Source organism: Acinonyx jubatus, chromosome A1 (genome assembly GCF_027475565.1).
Source record: "Acinonyx jubatus isolate Ajub_Pintada_27869175 chromosome A1, VMU_Ajub_asm_v1.0, whole genome shotgun sequence".
Taxonomy (NCBI): domain Eukaryota; kingdom Metazoa; phylum Chordata; class Mammalia; order Carnivora; family Felidae; genus Acinonyx; species Acinonyx jubatus.
Genome location: NC_069380.1, coordinates 132,193,597 through 132,216,607, shown reverse-complemented (window position 1 = coordinate 132,216,607; position 23,011 = coordinate 132,193,597). Strand labels below are relative to the sequence as shown.

Genomic DNA, 23,011 nt, shown 5'->3' with positions numbered 1-23,011 from the left:
AAAGAAAGAAAAAAGAAAGAAAGAAAGAAAGAAAGAGGGGCAGCTGGGTGGCTCAGTGGGTTAAGCCTCTGACTTCGGCTTAGGTCATGATCTCATGGATCGTGAGTTCGAGCCCCGCGTCAGGCTCTGGGCTGATGGCTCAGAGCCTGGAGCCTGTTTCCGATTCTGTCTCCCTCTCTCTCTGCCCCTCCCCCGTTCATGCTCTGCCTCTCTCTGTCCCAAAAATAAATAAACGTTGAAAAAAAAATTAAAAAAAAAAATAAAAAAATAAATGTTCCTAAAAGGATAAAACATAGCTTAAGATGATACTTCCTTCTAAATGAAATGTACACTTTTAATATTCCACTTAAGGAACTGTGGCATGGTGGGTGAACCCCAAATATGATTCTAACATTTACCTAGGGAAAAAAAGAATAAACAGAGGAACCTATCACACAAAACCCTGAAAAATAAGAGCAAATATGAAGATATATGGGTAGTTGTTAAATACAGTATAGTCCCAGTTAAAGAAAATACAGATCATAGAAACAGAAGAGACCGTAAAAGACATATATTACATATGAGATTTAACAAATCAGTGGGGGGAGAGAATTCAGTAATGGCAGGAGGGAGTAACTGGTTAGCAAAATGGGAAGAAAATGTTATCCTCCGTTGTACCGAAATTAATTACAAATCCATTTTGACAACATTAATTTTGTGCCCACTAGATGCCAGATATCGCTAGGTGCCAGAGATTCCAAGGTGAAAGGATATTCGAGCCATTTAGAAATAAAGGAACACATGTGAAAGTGCATGGAGGCCCCTGATCCCATGTACTGGGAAATCGTGTTATCCCAAATTGAATTTTCATTAGAAAACTTGGAAGGGGCACCTAGGTGGCTCAGTTGGTTAAGTGCCTGACTTCAGCTCAGGTCACGATCTCAGGGTTTGCGAGTTTAAAACCTGCATTGGGCTCTCTGCGGTCAGCACGGAACCCACTTCAGATCCTCTGTTCCCCTCTCTCTCTGCCCCTCCCACTTGTGCATTTTCTTCTTCTCTCTCTCTCTCTCAAAAATAAGCATTAAAAATTAAAAAAAAAAAAAAAAGAAAACTTGGAAAGTGCTATGTGTGCCCTAATTCACTGCCCCACCCGAATGCCTTCAAATCCAATGCCTGACACACAGAAGGTACTCAAATATTTATGTCATAACATGTTATGAAAAATGTTTTAAAAGAAGAGGACCGCCTTTCTGTGTATGTTCCCTGTAGAAAAGTATGGTCTCTTGTCCTTTCACTTCCAATGCCGGAAAGCTTATTGCAATTTGTCATTCGCAGAACAGTCTGAGGGACAGAAGAGGGAGATTTCATTGAAGAAAAAGATAAACAGTTTTCATGTTTTTCACTTTATGCCTGATGCTATACTGAGGAGGCCAGAGGTCAAAGAGGTGGTCCAGGTAAAAGTGACTGAGTAAGTAAGAAATGATTTAAAGGACTTTTGAATAACAAGGAAGATATTGCTAAAGATCGTGAGCTTAAAACCAAGGACCTAAACATTTCAGTATTATGACTTTCTAAAAGCAAAGACTGGTTGGGGCGCCTGGGTGGCTCTGTCAGTTGTGTCCGACTCCAGCTCAGGTCATGATCTCATAGGTCATGAGTTTGAGCCCCAAGTCAGCCTCTGTGCGGACGGCTCAGAGCCTGGAGCCTGCTTCGGATTCTGTGTCTCCCTCTCTCTCTCTGCCCCTTCCCCGCTCACGCTCTCTCTCAAAAATAAACAAACATTAAAACAAAAATAAATAAATAAAAGCAAAGACTGGCAACAGGGGAGCTCAGAGATAAGAATTACCTAAGAAAAAGATATTGGTGGAAAAGAAATAAAAAAGACTTTTCTTTAAAAAGAAGACTTTTCACTGAGGTTACATCCTGAAGTCACTTTACTATATATGTTTAACGTATCTACGTGAGGCTTAATATACACCAGGAGCTGCTCAAATGCTTTTAGAAATATTATTTCACTTAATCTTTACGACTCACAAGTCGGATGCCATGATGACTCTCTCCCATAGATGAAGGAATAGAGGATCAGAGATGTTAAGTAATTTGGCCAAGGTAATGTAGCTATTAAGTGGCAAAGCCAGGATTTAAATTCAGGCTGCTACAAATAAGTTCCCATTGATATAATTCACCCCAAATAGATTACCACCAAATTAACAGTTTCTTCTTTTAAATTTTTTTTTAATGTTTATTATTTTTGAGAGACAGAGAGCAAGCAGGGGAGGGGCAGAGACAAAGTGGGAGACACAGAATCGGAAGCAGGCCCCAGGCTCCAAGCTATCAGCACAGAGCCCAATGTGGGGCTCAAACCCATAGACCACGAGACCATGACCCGAGCTGAAGTCAGCCACTCAAGTGACTGAGCCACCCAGGCGCCCCAACACTTTCTTCTTTTAAGATGGGAATAACAGAACATTCAGAAATAAAGGAAGGAGTCTAAGCAGTGAGGAAAACCTGAGTTTGAAGTCTCTATCCTAGCTGTGAGATGCTGGCCAAGTTAAATAACCTTTCTGGGCTTTGGTTTTCACATTATTAAATGAAGATAAGACAACCTAGCCTCAGAATTAAGGACTGAGAGGAAAATGTCTATGGAGAGGCTCCTGGCAATGAGGGAAACACACAGCTCCAAACAATGGCAGCGAATGCAGCCACAGCTGCATTAGCATTGAGCTATATTCTGAGTTGGCAAAGCTCACCATGGGGTCCCCTAGGACAGAAATGGAAGAGAGGACAGCACTGGAAAGATGGTGCAGAGAATTTAAAGGGGTTGACAGTTGTGTAGGTTGGAAAAGGGCACAAGGGCAGATTCACTGGGTAGCAAGGAGGTTTGCAAGGTTACAATATAATTGGCCTCCATAGGCACCTTGGAAGATGCTACTTCCTCTCACAAAAGAGCTAATGATCATAGAAGTACATCACCTTCTAGAATCAAAATCCAAAGACTAACTCGAGAAATGAGGAAGCCTGTTCTCAACCCTTTACTTGTCCACTGTGCATGTAAAATGAATATAATCATATGCTTCGAATCCCTTTCTTATAGTCCTAGCACTACCACTAGGAGTGGGCAGAAATTTATTGGCACCTACCATGTTCCAAGCACTGTGCAGAGCATTTTTGATGCATTATCTCACTGAATCCTCATGATAGTCTCATTTCCATCATCTTCATTTTAACAGAGGCAAAGTAACATAGCTACCAAGTAGGAGAATTGGACTAGAAGATAACATTACCTCCTAAAAAAGCATATGGTTTTAACTATAGTAGTTACTACTTTCAAAGACAGAGATTTTGGGGAAACATCTTAAGAGAAAGCATGGAATCACTAACTAAAGGGTACCATGTTTCCACTCACTATACCATATCTCTACCCAGTACAGAGGTCTACCAGCTTTTAACTCATTAACACATGGTTTGCTAACATTCTTCCCCACCCATGCCCTTGGGATCCTTCCTTTGCTGATAAGCTAGTTTACTGGCAGGAGGTAATACAACAAAAAGCAAGGCGGGTTTTGAATAAGAGACAACTAAAAGACAAATAAAAGAAAAAATACAAAGCTTAGGGACAAATAATTATTTCAATAAAAAACATGAAGACAAGGATTAATTAAGCCCACGTGCATCTATTTTAAGTATGAATATTAAGTCAATCTACTTATATAAATCAAGTCCTATCCATTAATGTACTAAAAATATTTTGCACCAGTTTTGGCCCTTCATATATTCCATGCCAGTATTCCTCAAACTGGAGTCTAAAAAAGATTCATAGTGAGGGACCTCTGGGTGGCTCAGTTGGTAGAGCATCCAACTTTGGCTCAGGTCAAGGTCTCGAGGTGTGTGGATTTGAGCCCCACGTCAGGAACTGTGCTGACAGCTCAGAGCTTGGGGCCTGCTTCAGTTTCTGTGTCCCCCTCTCTCTGCCCCTCCCCGGCTCATGCTTTGTCTCTCTCGTTCTCTCAAAAATAAATAAACATTTAAAAAAAAAGATTCTTAGGGAGAGGAATATTTAATACATAATAAAAATTTTTGTTGATGGGGCACCTGGGTGGCTTAGTCGGTTGAGCGTCGACTTTGGCTCAGGTCATGATCTCACAGTTCACGAGTTCAAGCCCCATGTCAGGCTCTGTGCTCACAGCTCAGAGCCTGGAACCTGGAGCCGGCTTTGGATTCTGTCTCCCTCTCTCTCTAACCATTCCCCACTTGCACTCTGTCTGTCTGTCTCTCTCTCACTCAAATATAAATTAACATTAAAAAATATTTTAAAAAATTTTTGTTTATATTTTATTAATAGTCTTAAAAATATGAATTCTGTAATGACTATCTTTTAAATTCAGCCTGCTTCATGATTTCAGTGCCATATTTCCATTTGTGGTAATGATCAAGTTGGCCAAGTATTACTATTTCAATTTTCCTGAGCTAATGAGAAAAAACCAGAGGACTAAATACACAAGTAAGGTGAGGGCCAAATGATATCATGGAGCACTGCAGAACCATCATGAAAGGCTTTTTGTCAGAAAAGTCACAGCAGAACTGAGCTCTACACTGCATATGATAAATAAGCCAACTCAAAAAAAAAAAAAAAAAAAAAAAGAAGTAAGCAGGTGGCCTATCAGCCAAAAGCAGATTTGTATTCCTAAGAATGATTTAGTGTGTAGGAAAGTATCATCATTAATATGTAACATTAAACCAATATTCTTATAAATGTTATTCTTGGCAGTTTTGTTGTATTAGTATTAATTTGTTTTAGTTGCAATGGTAAAAGTGTTAAACATGAGTTTATATCTGGCCTTTTTCTTCCTATTTAATAAAGCATCTTTTAAAAAATATACTCAGGGGTGCCCGGGTAGCTCAGTCGGTTAAGCGTACGACTTTGGCTCAGGTCATGGTCTCGCAGTTTGTGAGTTCAAGCCCTGCACTGGGCTCTGTGCTGACAGCTCAGAGCCTGGAGCCTGCTTTGGATTCTGTGTCTCCCTTTCTCTCTCTGCACCTTCCCCGCTCGCACTCTGGGTCTCTCTCTCCCAAAAATAAGTAAACTTTTAAAAAAAGAATTTAAAAATTATATTTACATCAACGTTGCAACCGTGAAAACATTTCTCTTTTAAAAAAGCTTATACATCATTTAAATTCGAGGAGAGCCTCTAACTGCAACATCTCAATCGACAATTGATCCTTGAACACCATGGGTTTGAACTGCACAGGGTCATGTATATACAGTTGTTCGTTTTTTTTCATAAATACAGTACAGCACTGTCAATTTATTTTCCTTATGATTGCCTTTTCTCTAGCTTACATTAAGAATAGAGTACACTACTCTTATATATACCCTACACACACACACACACGCACACATATACATACATACACACACACACACACATATATGTATCTCATACAAAATACATGCTAACCTACTGTTGATGTTATGGGTAAGGCTTCTGGTCTACAGCAGGCTATTAGCAGTTAGTGCTTAGGGTGTTAATTCTACACGGATTTGTGACTGCCCAGGGCTGGGCACCCCTAACTCCTGCACTGTTCAAAGGTCATGCATACACTGGTTTGGGAAGCACCAAAATCGATCAGCAGTCTCCCACACACTGCCACTCTGCTGTGGTAAACTCCATATAGAACAAATGGGAGGTAAAGCACCGTGCCCCAAGAAGCTTAAAATTTAGTTAGACAAAAAATGCCCCTATGAGGGAAAAAAATCATCTTTAACTTCTGGCAGCCAAGGAAGCTTTGGAGAATCATGAAAGCTATAATAAAACACACACATTCATACACAATGTCAGGGATTCCAGACATGTGTCCACAGTTTCCAGAATAGAACACTTAGCTAGAAAATAAGTATAGTTTAAAAGGGGTGAGTTATTCTATTTAATTACGAAGTGACATGCAACTATGAAAGAAATACGTGGGGACCAAACCACTGCAAACAGCTGGAACAGGAAAGGAATTAGGAACAACCAAAAATTAATAGGTTTGGCTGGGGAAAGTTTGCTCAAAAAAAGGTAGGCACCATTCAAAATCTCATGATTGTACTTTCAAAGAGTCGAATTAAAAACAATACTTCATCATCGCTGAAATATTTTTCCTTAGAAATTTTTCCACATAGGGGGAGCATGTAAGTGCCATGTAGGGATAGGGAGTTATGAGAAAGAAGAGTACTCAGGCTATTGCAGTTACTAAGATACGGACACAATCCACTGATTGTTAAATGTGGTAATAAATGAAAAGAAACTTGAGACAAGTAAAAGTCACGTTAGGTTTTGAGAAACCAAAGCTTGGTTCCAAAGGCACCAAATGGCTTCCTGGTGTCTACGGGTTTCACAATATGACTTCTGTAAGAACGAAAGCCTATCTCCATCCAATTAGAAATATTAATGAAGAGTTATGTTTACAGGATGCAAAAGAACCACTAAGTAGTATTTTCAAAGGCCCAACACGGCATTTTGTTGAAATTTATTTTAGCCAAGCGCGGATTTGAATAAATGAACGGCTTTAATTGCTAAATTTCATGGTGTGTCATAGAGAAAAATCTCAACTTTCACTCTCCCAAAGATTAATAGAAAAATCATAATAAAAATTATGCAAATTATTTACATAGCTTAAGTAGATATCAAAGATTGCAGACATGCTCTGAGGAACAGAACTAATCATCGACCCATGACCCATGCATAGCTAATTACCAACCAATATGGAGAAGACCTTCATCGCCTGTTCCGTTTACACTGCAATCCTCACATCAAGGTTTCATCATTTCTGTTCTGAATAAGAACCAGTCATGCAGGGAATTTAATTCAAAGTGCAAGCACAATTTTAACATGAGTTTATTTCATCTCCTTCTTTCTCCACTCTTCCCTTCTTATTTTCAGAAGAAAGCAAACCATGTTAATTCCTGAAATACACAACCTTACGGGGTTATGGCCTAGAGGTGTCTATCACCTCCACTTCTGAAACCACACTATCTAACTGCAATAAAATAATAAAACAGTAAAGGCATCTTACGAAATTACCAGTTAAGTAAGCCAGAGGTCAAAACAAGACCTTCATTTCTAGGCTTCTCTCCAAGCACAGGGATTCCCAATGAAAAGGCCAATCTTGTCTAAAGCTGATGAGTTTTTGCCATCTTTCCTAGGAAAGGTTGAAGAGCTTTTCCTGATAAAGATTGCTAAGCTACTCATCTCCAGAAACCTCTCAAAGAATTCAAACTGGGGGCATCTGGGTGGCTCAGGCAGTTGAGTGTCCCACTTCATCTCAGGTCAAGGTCTCATGGTTCAGGAGCTTGAGTCCCACATCAGGCTCTCTGCTGGTGGCACGGAGCCCACTTCAGATCCTCTGTGCCCTCCCTCTCTGGCCCTTTCCTGCTCACTCTGCTCTCTCTCTCACACAAAAATAAACATTTTAAAAAATAAGAATTCAAACTGAAATCTGACAAACAGCCTTAGCTATTACAAAGCCCTTGATGTTTAAGATTTTATGTGCGTTAGGGGCACCTGGGCGGCTCAGTCAGTTAAGCATCCGACTGCAGCTCAGGTCACGATCTCGCGGTCCATGAGTTTGAGCCCCGCGTCGGGCTCTGGGCTGATGGCTCAGAGCCTGGAGCCTGCTTCCAATTCTGTGTCTCCCTCTCTCTCTCTGCCCCTCCCCTGTTCATGCTCTGTCTCTCTCTCTCTCAAAAATGAATAAACATTAAAAAAAAAGATTTTATGTGCATTAATTCACAAGAGGCAGTTATATTTCCTACCAGCTAGGTTATCTTTTGAAGAAAGCCTTCAAGTCATCACGACCCCTGAAAAAAAGAATGCTGGAGACTAACCTCCTTTTATAGCATTTCCATAATTTCCTGAAGATAATATTACTTCCAAATTTCTTCTATGTACAGCTGACCCTTGAGAAACAGGTTTGAACTGTGTGCTTCTGTTTATATGTGGATTCTTTTTGATAAATTTAGTACCATTCTATAAAATGTACTTTCTCTACCTTGTGATTTTCTTATTAATACCTTTTCTCCAGCTTACTTTAAGAATATAGTATATAATACATTTACCAAATACAGGTTAATCCATGGTATACGTTATGTGTAAGGCTTCTGGTCAACAGTGGGCTGTTAGTAGTTAAATTTGTGGGGAAGTCAAAACTTATAGTCAGATTTGTGACTGCATAGGGGGTCAGCACCCTTAACCCCTGTATTGTTTAAGGGTCAACGATACTTTAAAAAGTGGCAATACTATCCTTCACAATCACCAGTTATCAATAGTCCCACACTGGGTGGGAATTTCAGGGAGAAACGGAGTCCTGCATTTGAGAAACCAAATGCTGTCCTCTTTTTTTTTTTTTTTTTTTTTATGGCATCTGAATATATATATCCCTTCCTGGCAACAAACACTACCTTCAATATAATCTGAGTATTTTTGGTGATGTAGGCCAGGGATAGTATGGATAAATAACATACAAATCAATTTTACAGGTACCTGGGTGGCTCAGTCAGTTAAGCATCTGACTTCAGCTCAGGTCATCATCTCACAATTTGTGTTTGAACCCTGCATCGGGCTCTGTGCTGACAGCTTGGAGCCTGGAGCCCGCTTGAGATTCTGTGTCTCCCTCTCTCTTGGCCCCTCCCCAGCTTGCATGCCGTCTTTCTCTCTCTCAAAAGTAAATAAACATTAAAAATTCTTTAAGTAAAAAAAAAACAATTTTTAAAGTTTCTACATTGCTGCAGAATAACAACTAGAAATTAATAAATGAAAATCAGTATCATGTCATGCCCAATATTTTTTTATGTTCAACTGATAACTATAGTAACTTCATCAGGAATGCATTAAGAAAAGTGTGAATCAGTGTTAGACTCGTTTTACCAACCTCACCTCTCTCCAGTCTTTCAACCAATCAAGGAAAAAGCACATTTATCCAACAACAGGGGAGAAATTCCTCTCCTACTACAAAGAATTAGGATCCTGATAAATGCTACAAAGGTAAACACGCAGTTGATAAAATCAATAGTTTCAGGGGAAATGAGGTTAAGAATGAACCTTTAGGGCTGCCTGGGTGGCTCAGTGTGGTAAGCATCTGACCTCCCTTCAGGTCATGATCTCACAGTTTGTGAGTTCAAGCCCCACGTCGGGCTCTGTGTTGACAGCTTGGAGCCTGGAGCCTGCTTTGTATTCTGTCTCCCTCTCTCTCTGCCCCTCCCCTGCTCACGCTCTGTCTCTCAAAAATAAATAAATAAAGACTCAAAAAAAATTTAAGAGTGAACCTTTAAACGCTCTGATAAATGTGTGAAACCTCAGAAAAATAAGAGAAAACATACTCTATGAGAAAATGTGACATTTTGTATACTTTCAGCACAAATGGACAGCATTGTCTTCTAAGTTCCTCAAGTCATAGCTACTTTCTAGGGTCTCACATCATTGTGACTTTAAAGAAGACATTCAGAAAATGACCTTGCCTAGTTAGAGATCAAGTAGAAGCTGTTTCCCCTAAACCCAGATCTGCATGAAAATCTTCATGTCTAGGGGAGAGCTATGAATCCAGAGATGTAGAGAAACACGAGGAATTCAAGATGGATAAAGAAAGCTTTGGAAAAACCTTGCTTTATCCTACTCAGCAGCATAGAGTGGGTCTTGCCCATAACATCAGGTCTTCAACCTTCTGTCTGCCATAGCAGCTCTGTAAATGCCTACTGTCCCTCCTCACAGGGGGCGATTGTGAAGTCCCAAAGCAGCCTCACTCATCCCGGCTTCCTCCCAATTCACTACATTCTATCAGAGAATCAGATGCTAAAAAGATAATGAACCCACCTATAAAAGCAATTCTCTACTTTCCTGCTTCATACATTCCTAAAAAAAAATATGTCAAAGAGTCATATACATATTGTGAGGAAATTTTTCATTACCTGAGAGAGAAAAAAAAAAGTTTCAAATTGTCTAATCATTCCTCATTGATACGCTCCCAATCTGTCCACAGTCTTTTATTTTGTTCTCTTCGTTTGCTCTCAACTACACACACCAGCAGCCCAAGTACAATGTATGATTGACTCTAAATATTGATCCTTTCTGGAAAGCCAAATAATTCCCCCCTGGTATCAGGGGTATTAAATTTATGAGAGCTACACTTCTCATCCCTGGTATCAGCACATTCTCTTCTGTTTTCTATTCAACCTTCTAAAACAACAGTAAAAGCAGTAATACTCAAAACAGTGCAGTACCACCGAGATGGGGGTACTGCTCAATGTCAATGTTGGCTGGCAAAAAATGGGAGTGACTAACACTGTCTACACTCTTAGGAAACAGAGTTCTGAATAAATAAGGGAGCAGTTAAAGAGGACACAGTTTCAGAGTCTTCTATCTCACATAAAAGATGCCTTGGGGAAAAAATGTCATGGGGCACAACAGACAAGATCATCTTTAGGTCTTGGGAAGAAATTCTGTTCATTTTACTTGTCATTTTACTTCATTTACTTCATTTCACCAGTCTTTTCTTTCTGATATACCGTACACTCTAAAGGGGCAGTGATTGGGGTTCTTGTGGAGATCTCTGGACCAGTTACAATTAGGTGTAGCTGCATATAAGTGGTAACCCAAAAATGTACCTTAAAATAGCTTACTGCTTTCATATGTAAAAGAGGTTCAGAAGCAGGGAATCTAGTCTTGGTGTCCTGGGATCAAATCAACAGACTCAAGCCACTTCTACCTTTCAGTTCAACCATCCTTGGTAGTCTATCCTCATGGTCACCTCATGGACCACGACGGTTACAGGACTGTCTATCCTTTGAGCAACTTTTACTTAGCTCTCATTGGCCAAAATGTAATATCATAACTCTACCTAGGTGTGAAGGAAAAAGGCTGGTAGGTTATATCTTTTAATTGAGCACATTACAACCATGACAAAAATCAGAATTTTATCAGTAAACCAAAAGAGAATCATGGATACTGTGTATACAGATGGATGTCTCTGTGTCTCTGCCCGTTCCAGTTCTGGGCATGAGCCTTGTCTAAAGGGAATCCTGAAGGTCCAGTCTTGCTCACCAGACATCACTGCCAAGGATGGCAGTCTTCTAGAAGGGAAGAGCACACTTGCTCTGAGCGTCCCTCTGCATCTTGCTCCAAGTACCCTGACATGGGAGGGAGAAAGCTACTGTGGCCTCCAGTCCTGGGCAGATCCATTTCCCCAGTTTATCTTAACAACATCTGAGGCTGTGATCTAAAGGTGCATCTTTAAAGTGAAGACAGCAGATCACAACTCTCAGAAAAAACAACGTTAAGAATAGTGGGAGGTTTCCAGGTTTATCCACAGAGGACCACTTCACAGGTAAGGTAGCAGAAATAGTATTCATTTGCCATCATCTAAAGTGAAATTGATTAGATTTCGATAGATTACTCTTTGCTCTAATGCGGTGTGCAGAAGAGCCTGGACAGAAAGAAAAAGAGCAAGGACCAACTCCTATTTCTTTCTGGCTTTGTTCTCTGGCAAGTGCACTTTTCAATAGTTCTCTTGGTAACAAGTAACTTGTCTTATCCCCGTGGTGGTCCATCCAGAGTAGTTCAGTGAAGGGGGCATTGCACAGACTACAACAAGCTTGAGCTGGACAACATCTACTGGCAGGTGGAATCTGCTTTTCACATTTGAGCATGGGGAATGAGAACGAAGGGGCTTTTCTAATTGAACTATGCACCTCAAAAAATACTTACGTCTGAACCCTCAGTACCTGTGAATGTGACCTTACTTGGAAATAGGGTCTCTGCAGATGATCAAGTTAAGATGAGGTCATTAGGGTGGGCCCCTAGTCCAAGGAATATGTCTCTATGAAAGGGCAAGGCTTGGACACATAGTCATGCACACAGGAGGAATGCCATGGGACAATGGAGGCAGAAATCAAGGTGAAGCATCTACAAGCCAGAGACTGTCCAAGAGTGCCAGAAAACCACTAGAATCTGGGAGAAAGTCCTGGAACAGATAGATGCTCCCCCAGAGACCTCATGAAGATCCAGCCCCACTGACCTCTTCATCTCCAACTTCTAGCCTCTAGCTCCCTTTCTTTCAAGCGTAATGCCTCAAGTGACTTCTCAAGGCCCGTCATTGTCTATAACTATCATTTATATAACTGAGGTTCCTGCCAAGCATGTTTGAGGGGTAGTTCAGGAATATTCACCAACAGCCAGAGTGAGAATGAGGGGAAGCCACAGCACCCTCCACCCTAATAAGGATCGTCTACCACTGTGACCAAGACATCGACAAGTCAGACACTGCCAAGTTGGATACCTCTCTTTCAAAGTCTGCATGTGATAGAACTACACCAATAGGCAGCTGCTAGAGGCTTCTGCGGAAAGAGAAGCATCTCAGTCAATGAAAAATACAAGTAAATGATTATGCAGAGGAGGCATGATAATCATTCACTTCTCATGATTCAGCAAGTTCAAATATCTAAATGTATTCTAGCTGTCAAGATCTCTTAAATAGGTTTCTCTACTTCTGGTGACACCTCTCCTCTCTCTCTTTCTCCTGGCCTTTGTGCCACAGGATGTGGCTGGAAGACACTGGAAATGGCAGAGGCTGAAAAAGCTGGTAAACAAAGCTAAACCTTTTAATAAATAAAAGTGAACTGGAGAAAAATCTCACTTCTATGTGCATCCACTCTCCATCATTTACTGTTTTAAGAAAAAAAAAACTAGGGGATTAGCAAAATGAACACCCATCTGTGTATCCGCTACTCAATTTTATATGTCAAAAATAAACACTGTTGAAGCCCCCGCCCCCCTCCATGATCTTGGTTCCTCTCTCTCCCCCAAGAGGTAACCACCACCATGAATTTAGTCTTTATTAGTCTCAAATGTGCCTTTACACTTTTACTACACAAAGAGCCCACCTAGCGGCAGCAGGGTGGCTCAGTCAGTTCAACGTCTGACTTCAGCTCAGGTCATGGTCTCACAGTCCATAGCATTGGAGTTTGAGCCATAGCATTGGGCTATGTGCTGGCAGCTCGGAGCCTGGAGCCTGCTTCAGATTCTGTGTCTCCCTCTCTCTCTCTCTGCCCCTGTCTCTCTCTCTCTCTCTCTCTCTCTCAGAAATCTCTCTCTCTCTTTCTCTCTCTCTCTCTCTCAGAAATAAACACACACACACACACACACACACACACACACACACACACACACACACAGCAGCCCACCTGAAATGATGATGGTGCTCTTTGGCCACAGACCCATTGGTTATTTTTTTCCTCCTATCTCTTTTGTTTTTTCTCTCATCTATCAAAATATTAATTTTCAGATAAATGTATTCAAAAGGATGGGAGTAATGACTGTGAATAGCTTATTTTATTCCTATCAACTAGTGTCTATTTTATTCACCTGTGTTACCTGTTCCCTCCTCCCAGTAAAGCTGTGATACAGGGAAATCAAGGCAGACCAACAGAAGCATACTTTCAACAGGTATCTATTTCTGGCATTCAATTCAGATTGGTAAATGGAAATGTGCATCACCTATGCTTAAAATTCTCCTTGACAACAAAACCAACATGGGTAATTTAGAATGCAGGATAATATTAAATTTATATTGGAGGCACCTGGGTGGCTCTGTAGTTGAGAGTCCCCCTCTTGGTTTCTGCTTAGGTCCTAATCTCGCGTGAGATGGAGCCCTTCACACAGGCTGCTTGGGAGTCTCTCTGCCCCTCCCCCCACTTGTGTGCTATCTCTCTCTCAAAATAAATAAACATTAAAGAATATTTATATTGTAGCTCTTTATACACAGGACTAGAAAAACATTAAAATACCAATCAGCAACAAATCTATCACTTTCATCTGTTTTCATAAAAGACTTAAATGCAAAAAATGAAATAACAATTTCACTAGACATAAATACATGAAGTTGAGGACCCAACATTTACCATCCTACATGGAGCACATGACATTCTTATTAAAAGCTGGAATAACTTAAGTAATGGGTTAGCCAATGAGAGGGTTTGTTAAGCAGTAGGGGAAATGTGGGCTATAAAAACACAAAAGAATATTCTACAAATATTTGTAGAACAACCGTTACCTGCCAGGCATGGTTCTAGGCACAGAGCATACAGCAGGGAGACAAATCTCCTGGACCCAGGGAGCCTGTGTTCCAGCAGGCTAGCATGTACAGAGTTACAGTAATCATCTATTCCGACCAACTCTGGGAAACCCTCCCTGATCGATAAATCACTGCACCAACCACAACTTGGCTACAAACGGCTCCAGTGCTAGTTGCTGGGAAAATCTTATAAAACCCCAAGTGTTAGAGCAAAACAAAGAAAATCTGTTCTATTCCCTAAATGAATATATCATCTCTTTGTTGACTGCTGGAACCTATTAAAATGTGTTGTGAGAAGCGATTTGCTGCACATAAAAAGTAAAAGCTTCCTTGAGCCTAAACAAATATTGTCAACAGCTGTAGGAAAAAAAAATGTTAGCTTTTGGAATTTTATACAATGAATGACTGAAAATAAGGAAATGCCTCAGTTCTCTGAATGACTATACGTGACCATTAGAAATGGTCCAGCACTCCGCCCTCATTGCTGTTTCTGTTAAGAGGCACAGCAAATATTGTGGGCAGAGTACTCAGCTCATATACAACTGGTCAGCCCCAGAAAGTACTTCCTAGCTGGAAAGAAAACATGCACTAAGAATCATTAATCATCAAGTAATGAGGAGTTTAACAAGAGCCTGAAGAGAAATATACTAAAATGCTTAAGGGGACTATCTTTACATGGTGAGATTATGGATGAAAACTTTTATCCTTTATACTTCTCTTTTTACAATGGAAATGATGAGGACAAACGATAAATGCTTTGTGATCTAAGACTTTTCACAATAAAATAAAACGCTACTCCACTTCTTAAATGCTAGGAGACTGTAACATTGTAAATACCTACAGGAAAAATTATTTAATGCATCAAAAGACACAAGCAAAAGCTATATTCTCTGCTTTTTCAAATCTCTTTTCTTTAAGTGATCAGGGGTAATTTTGAATGCATTTTCTCCAGGCTGTACTTTCTAGTTTTACAATGGCCACCTGTGTGATTGATACAAGTATTAAATTATTTTCTACAAAAACCAATGGGCTGCAACTTATTCAGATACTATAAATTATACATTATTACTCAAAAAAAATGACAATAGGAATACACCTATCAGTGTATTCCAAAAAAACAATTCTTGAAAACGCCTCCAGGTTTGAATTATTTCCCTCTTTAAAAGGACCCACAGAAGTTCCGAGAGATTAAAATATACGAACCCTTCAGAAATTAGATGTTTCAATGGAACAGCAGTCCCATCGCTGCCCTGTCAGCCCATCAGCACCAAGTCTGATGCGTCAATGAGATGCAGGGAGGAAATGGAAAAGCGACACGGTCTGGTTTTCAAGCCTCCATCATATAACATACATTGCAGGATTAAAGTGTTTTCTGAAGATGGAAAAACTAGACTCAGGGCCAGCTACCTCTTTTTATGACAGGTTTTTAAAGCTCATCTTAGAGCTTGCTTCTGCTCTGAACCCCATTTCCCAATCATCAGATGGTGGGTTATGAAGCCGGAGAACAATTTGTTACATCCCAGAATGCTACCTACAAGGCCAGATTCCATCAGTCTTCCACCAAACAACCTGAAATAGATGACTGTGCTCTTAGGTTAAGGTCAGTGCTCAGGGTTACAGGCATGAGCAGAATGATTTCTATACGGGCAACAAAAAAAAGCGGGAGCACCGGCATCCTCAACAGAGTCATTGACAGAGAAGCAGGATGACAGCAGCCCTGAGATGTGAGGCAATGGAACCTTTAGGGTTTCAGGCGCATGCAGATTTAGGATACAGTGTATACAAGCCAAGAATGAGAGAAAAACTCAAAGTGGGTGAGCTACAACCTCGCAGAGCACCTCTAACCCTCAAAGCACTTCGTCACTGGTCTGCTTCATTTCTTTTTGAGGCAGGTCTCCCCATGGCTGGCTAGAGATATTTTTTCCAGCCTTCATTTTTAAGGCTCCTGCTGCCAACACCTGTCTCAATTGTCATTGGCTGACCCCTAAAGATGGGAGTGAGATTGCCCAATATTAATGTACCTCAAGAGAACAATTCTTTCTGCCAGGCTCACGTTGGGTACGAAAGCCTTCAACTACCTGGCATTTCTTTTAATCAGTTATACTGCTTTGGGGCTCATTTTACAAAGCCATCTGGCTTTGCAAACATCAATGCAAGGACTATGAAAAACCCCACTTTTTATTGTGGCCCTGCAATGGGGAGCAATCTAGTTCAAAGTGTGTTAAGCTCCAAGGGTTCTGGTATAGAAACAGCTTGCTAAGATTCTTCATTGTCCAGACATCCAAGGAGCCCTCTAGAAGATAAAAGGATTCTTATGAAAGCACCATGTAAAGGAAAATATTTGTTCAGTCACAGTGTCCCTACAAATGTGATCTTATGCTCCATGGCTGGATGTCTAAGAAGATGAAAATGAAGGGGCCTTAACAGATCTGGTGGAGACCTGGTCAGATAAATTAAAGGTTGGGGGACATGTGCTATCTTAAATTGGAGAATGCTGAGATATGCTCCTTCGTGTGAATATTCTACACATTCTTACAACATATTCCACACCTCGGGATGGCATTAAGGAGAAATGCTTTGATTTTTTTTTCTACTACTGAATACAACTGCAATTATATATATTCTTTTCAACTGCAATTATATTCAAAATATCTTTACATTCTACTGCTTTGACAGGTTCACTTTTGAAGTTTTCTACACATATATTTCAATAGTCCTACCCGTTTGTAAGAGAAAAATCCAATAGTAGGAGAGGGTCTTTGAAAAATCCAATAGTAGGAGAGGGTACCAGTGGTTCTTCATCTTTTTTTTTTCTTCCAAATAGTTATTTCATTTGTTAGAATTTGGATGGTAGCAGAAATGACAACAAAAACTCAAGGAGACTGACATTTCAACATTTAGACGTATAACAAATAACTAGGGGTCAAATTTAATGTATCATTTTAAAAAGTTGTCCTTTGCCATAACATAACCTGGGAGGTCAAGGTAGCTGGCAGTACACATCCCCAGCTCACAAAAGGTTTCCCCAAAGAAGCAGCTATATTCCTCTTTAAGGCACAGAGAATAACGGTCATTGACTACTGACCCAGTGGCTTTGCCTGAATGAACGGAGCAGCCTCAACACAGTTTTTAATGGACAGATACCCTGACAGCAGAAAAGTCAAGTGCTTACATCACAATTACAGCTGATTTATAATTTCTGCCATCAGCCCAGGGACAGGATGGGATCTCACTCCAAAAGAAATAAATCTTCTCTGATGATACTACACTTTACTACCAACAGACCTGTTAAAAAGAGAAGCACTACAGAAGTCCCACACTTACAGCGGATCTTTTCTACAGGCATTTGTTCGACCTCTATGTGTAGAAGGCTTAACATATTCTAGTGGTATGTTCAAGCAAAACAGAGATGAGACGTTGGTGATATTCTACTTTGAGACAATTTCAGATGATGCCAAACACACAAAAGTGATATTCAGTGAGGGTAACAATTTCAGTAAGAACAAGGGACTGGTATTAAATTACTACAGTGTTAAGTGAAGTTATATTTTACCTTGGTCATTTGGAGGCAACCTTTACCAATCTTAAATGGATCATCTGCACAAAATATTCACCTTGATCCAATTTTAGTTGGTAGTTCAGATTTTTTCACTTTACAAAAGTGTAGTATCTCATAAGCCTGTTTGACTTTAGCTTGATCCAGACTAAGAATGCCTATTAAGGTGGGTTCCAGTTTACCTCATCTCATCAGGGCCAGGAATGATGTCCCTAGCCTTCAGGAAAAGTGCTTTGAACCTAATACCTGAAACATTTTGGGAGGTATATTACTGTTGTTGAGTCAGCATGGTAATATCATCATTTCCTTAGTATCTTTACGTAAAGGGCAGAGACTCAATGTACGCTTAGTTGATTCATTTACGTCAACACAGACATCGATTTCTATTCCCTGTGGTGGATTTGGGGTATCTCCCCCTACATTCCTCCAGTCCCTTCTCTGTGCAGGACTTCAAGTCCTCTGGTTGCAATGGTATTTTGAACATGTCAGTACACTGTAGCAACTGCAGGTTTTCTGGCTTCAAGAACAAAAAACTCTGTTTATCACCACCTGTGGACTCCTGTAGTCACTCCAACCTCTGACCACAGATGGTCAGGTTTATTTGTTTGACAAAAACAGAGAAGTTGTCTATGCTTTTTTTTTTTTTTTCAATGCTTATCTATTCTTAGAGGCAGAGAAGGCATACACAAGTGTGCAAGAGCAGGGGAGGGGCACAAAGAGAGTGAAAGAGAGAATCCCAAGCACGCTCCTCACTGTCAGCACAGAGCCCCCCACGGGACTCAAACTCACGAACCGTGAGATCATGACATCAGCCAAAATCAAGACTTGGACATTTAACTGACTGACCCACCCAGGTGCCCCTCTCTCCTATTTTAAACACATCTTCCAGAGTCTCTAGGATCAAGCAGCTGTGGAGCAAGTTAAAGTCTTAAATGTTTGACATTATTTGTTTAAAAAAAATTCCTTTATTATTCTTACGATACCCTTATTTATTGTTTTCTACTGTTATTTTCAGTTCCTGAAATAGCCTACATATATTTAAAAACAATTTTATTTTAAAATTAACAATGTAGAATTTATATACATGATTATATTTAAAATATACCCTAATTATATCTTTTTGTATTTATGTTTATCAACTGTCAGTGTTGATCCTGATTAAAACTTGAGTACAGGAAATGGAATCTGAGTTCAGATCAAAATATGGCTTATTTGAAAATACCAGAAACATGATATGCCTTTTATTTAGCAGAGTTTCTATCATTTGTCACCTATGACAGAACAAGATTGCCCTTGGCTTTTGGTAAGCTGAACTTTTTCAATGGCTTGCCATTACCATTTCCTCTGTCACTTAAATTTCCACTGTGGGTTTGCAGAAGGAGTTCCTTGAGTTTGGTTCATCTGACCTTAACAGCTCAAGCTCCACACACTATTGAAAGCATCCTTGATCTTCAGCACAAAACAAAAACAAACAAACCCAATCTGAAACTAACAAAATTTTCCCTACTAATCATGGCATCTAGTTATGTTCCTAGAAAAGTCTTGCTGACCTTTAGTGGAAAGTAATATTAGTGGCCAGAATCAGGCTACGTGGGGAGTGTGTAGGATGGTACTGGATATCTGAGCTGGAGGGAAGCCAGGAGCTAACTGTTCATTACCTTCTTTAGAACAGAGGGGAAAAATTATATTTGGCTATGATTTAATGAAGAGTCTAAGTTCACACAGATGGTTTAAATTTAACTAAACTAAGTCCTTTTTTTGGTCTCAATGTGAATAATTTAAATAAATTCCCCCTCTCTTTTCTAAATTACTGTCTTTAATATTCATATGCATGCCAAAAATTGCCATACCAATTCATTTATTTGAATTATAATACCATTAAAAGTACAAGGAATCTCATTTTTTTAAAACATAATTGTATTTTTTCCAAGTATTTCATTCAATAATAATCACAATACATTAATTATTTTACCATTTCATTTTTGGCTACAGAACTAATGTGTTTTTTTTTTCTAATAAACCAAGTAAACATGCATGGAACCTATATGGGAATGTCCCTTTACTTTCATAAGCAAAATACAACCTTATGTGTATTTGTATATGTATCTATCTATGTTATGATTATTTTTAATCACAGGCAGTTTTAGTGTTTAGCTACAATATTTTCAAACGCCATTAGAAAAACCAAAGGTATTTAGTGATTTAATATTATGAGTAAAGTTTCCACAAGGCATTTGAGAATATCAGTGAACACAATTAAGTTAATAACACATTAACACAAAGCTAAGAATTATCAAAAACATGTAAAACATGAGACATTACCCAACACTTCAAGTGTGACAATTTCTTATGTCAAGATTAAAGTTTTAGAAGAATCAAATCACAAAAGATCACAAAATACATGGTTTGATATGCATGCCTACAGTTCTTTGTTTACATTATTGATGTACCCATCAACCAATCCAGGTATGAGTGTATTCTACAGTTCGGCGTATAAACAGAAATATAAAGTGTTATAAGGTCACAGTCACTGAAAACATTAATCATTTTATCTTTAATGCGACAATCTATTTTTCTGATAGATTGCAACATAGCATGTTTACAACCCCCATTTCTCCATCTTATGGTAGCTGTACAATTATGAGAGAGACAACGTGAAATCACATACGAAGAATCAATTCACAGACAAAATAAGGCCTCTGTTTATCAGTAAATATCTTCCAATTAGGAACAGTAAGCAAAGAGATCCACAAACTGAGAATTATTAATTTTTAAATTGTATCTATCATATATTATTATATTACCTTTTATATTCAAAACATTTGAGATAAAACCCCCCAACATTAAGTCTTAAATTTATTTTAACCACAATATGAAAAAAAAAATGGCTAAAAACAACAGTGAAAAGTGTTAAGACCAGTGAAGAACTTACCAGGCATTAGAACTCACTAGAAAGCCACTGCATTCAAAGCAGAACGGTGTTGGCCCAGAAATAGATAGGGATCAGAACACGGAGTCCAGAAATAGATCCAAATACATATGGCATCTTTATATGTGACAAGAATAACATTTCAACCCCATGATAAAGGTTCTTGTAATAATGAGAAATTAATAAAGACAATCCTACCTCATATCATGTGCAAAACTTAACATTGCAGTAAGACTTGAATGTTTTAAAACTTGGGGAGAAAATGTAAGAAAATATTTATATGACCTTGAGATGGATACACCACCCCGAGCAAAACAGATTATCTCAGAAGCAATAAAGAAAAAGACAGACATATTTGATTAATTAATAATTAACAATTTTCATTTGGCAAAAGACAACACACACAGAGACAAGAACTGTAAAGATATATTTACACACATCTAACAAACGATTAACATTTCTAAGACACTGCAGCTCCCAGAATATGTGAAAGAAAAACACAACCAAGCAGAAACATGGACAGTGGAAATGAATATGCAGTGAAGAAAGGGAAAATTCACATGGATACTGAACACATGAAAATATTCTCAACATCCACAAGAGTGAAGAAAATGTAAATGAATGACCAGGGATAATGAGATTGGTAAGCATCAAAAGGAGCAGTGACATCTAATGCTGATGAGAACGTCAGAAATGGGCACTGTTACGTGCAAATATGATTGGCTATTCCTTTGAGGAAACTAATTTAGCTTTATCTGTGAAAATTAAAAATACACATACCGTTTGACCAAGCAATTCCACTTCTGGGAATCTATCCTATAGAAGAAAAAAAAAAGGACCAGTACGTAAGGACACAGGTACAAAGATGTTGATTGCAGCATTGTTTGTTGTGTGGTAGAGGACGAGGGGGGCCAGGAAATAGCACGAAAGCATACTGATGGAGAAATGATTAAATGAAATGTGATGTATCTATAATATGCAATTATTAAAAAGAACAGGATAAATCTGTAGATGCCGACTTGGAGGAGATTGGTGAGGTAAGAAAAGCAAACTGAAGGGTAAGTGCTAGAATCCCATCTTAAAACGGTAGCAACAGCAGCAACACAACAATGAAGTTGAAAACACTCGTGTGTACATGAAGGAAGGAATAGAGGAATACAGACGAGACTGACAACACCTGCCCAGGGTTGTAAGTGGAGGCAGGGATTAGAAGGGATGGGAATTATTTACATCCTCTTAGTGTATTTCTGTGTTGTTTCACTATTTACCAGGAGCACCCTATTAATTTTGTAATTTTCAAAAATATATTTAAGGAACAATGAATAGCTCTTATTAGCGGTAGTAGGGCAGTGTCTCCACACATTCATCCTCAGTGAAGAGGAGCAAATAAACAAATATTTCTTTCTTTGCTTATGCCAGTCATCACAGTATTCTTGTTTAATTGCTTGCCCAATATCCATCCCATCTCTCTCCCATATGTCTATTAGCCATGTGGTTTGGGTGGGTCGGATTCCCAGGGACTCCTGAATAGTCTAAGCCAGTTCTGTTGAGAAGAACTACAACTTAGAGCCACTTCTATAATTTTAATTTTCTAGGAGTCACAGTAAAAAAACTTTAGAGACACAGGTGAAAGTATTTTTAATCATGTATTAGCATTCTAACTCAGAATATCCCCAAATAGCACCATTTCAACATACAGCTAATACACAAATTATTAATGAACTATTCCACATTTTTTCATATCTCAACTTGGACTAGCTACATTTCAACATCTCAATAGCTACATGTGGCTAGTGGCTACCATACTGGAGAGCACCAGTCTAAACTAGTGAAAGAATTGTTTTAATATTACCATATTCAAGGGGGACACATAGTTTAGGATGGCCTACTCAAAGAAAAGCTCACAATGACAGGAGAAAAAACATCTCCTGGTGGGAATGAATAAGAAAAAAGTATGAAAACTGCTGGCAGCCACATAGAGCTATGAAGGAAGCCTCAAGGGGGGAGAAATTGGGTCCTGTGGCAACCATGAACCTCTGGACCAACCCCTGCCAGAAGCCTGGACTATTAGTTACGTGAGCTGGTATAAAGTTCCTTTATTTTTTCAACCACTTTGAGTTAGGTTTTTTATTACCTGCAATCAAAGGTATCCCAATTGATATTCATCTATGGCCAATGTTCAAACAAACATTTTCTTCTTAAGCAAGTTAACTCAGATGTTCAACATTTCTTCCATTTATTTGTAGTCAAGGCATGCTTTTGTTAAACTAGTTTTATTCGGTAAAGCTTTTTTTTAGATATCTCCTGGAAACATTTCTGAAGACTTCCACAGACTAATTCCTGATCATCTTGGGTAATTGTCCATGATCACCTCTCCTCAAGACAGTAAGGACATGAGGTGCCAGAGAAATCTATCAGTTCCACTCCTATTCCACCCTCTTTTC

General features: G+C 39.2%; 1 protein-coding gene across 17 annotated transcripts in view; it reads right to left on the bottom strand.

The window, feature by feature from the left end:
* MAST4 (microtubule associated serine/threonine kinase family member 4) overlaps positions 1-23,011 on the bottom strand; it is a 556,148-nt gene that overhangs the window by 231,972 nt on the left and 301,165 nt on the right. For 9 of the 17 annotated variants that reach the window (XM_053223443.1, XM_027040714.2, XM_053223445.1 and 6 more), the window contains one exon: positions 21,348-21,383. The exons of the other annotated variants lie outside the window; for them this stretch is intronic. In XM_053223443.1, the coding sequence (XP_053079418.1) occupies positions 21,348-21,383 (36 nt within the window). The remainder of the gene's footprint in view (positions 1-21,347; positions 21,384-23,011) is intronic. 17 annotated transcript variants of the gene reach the window in all.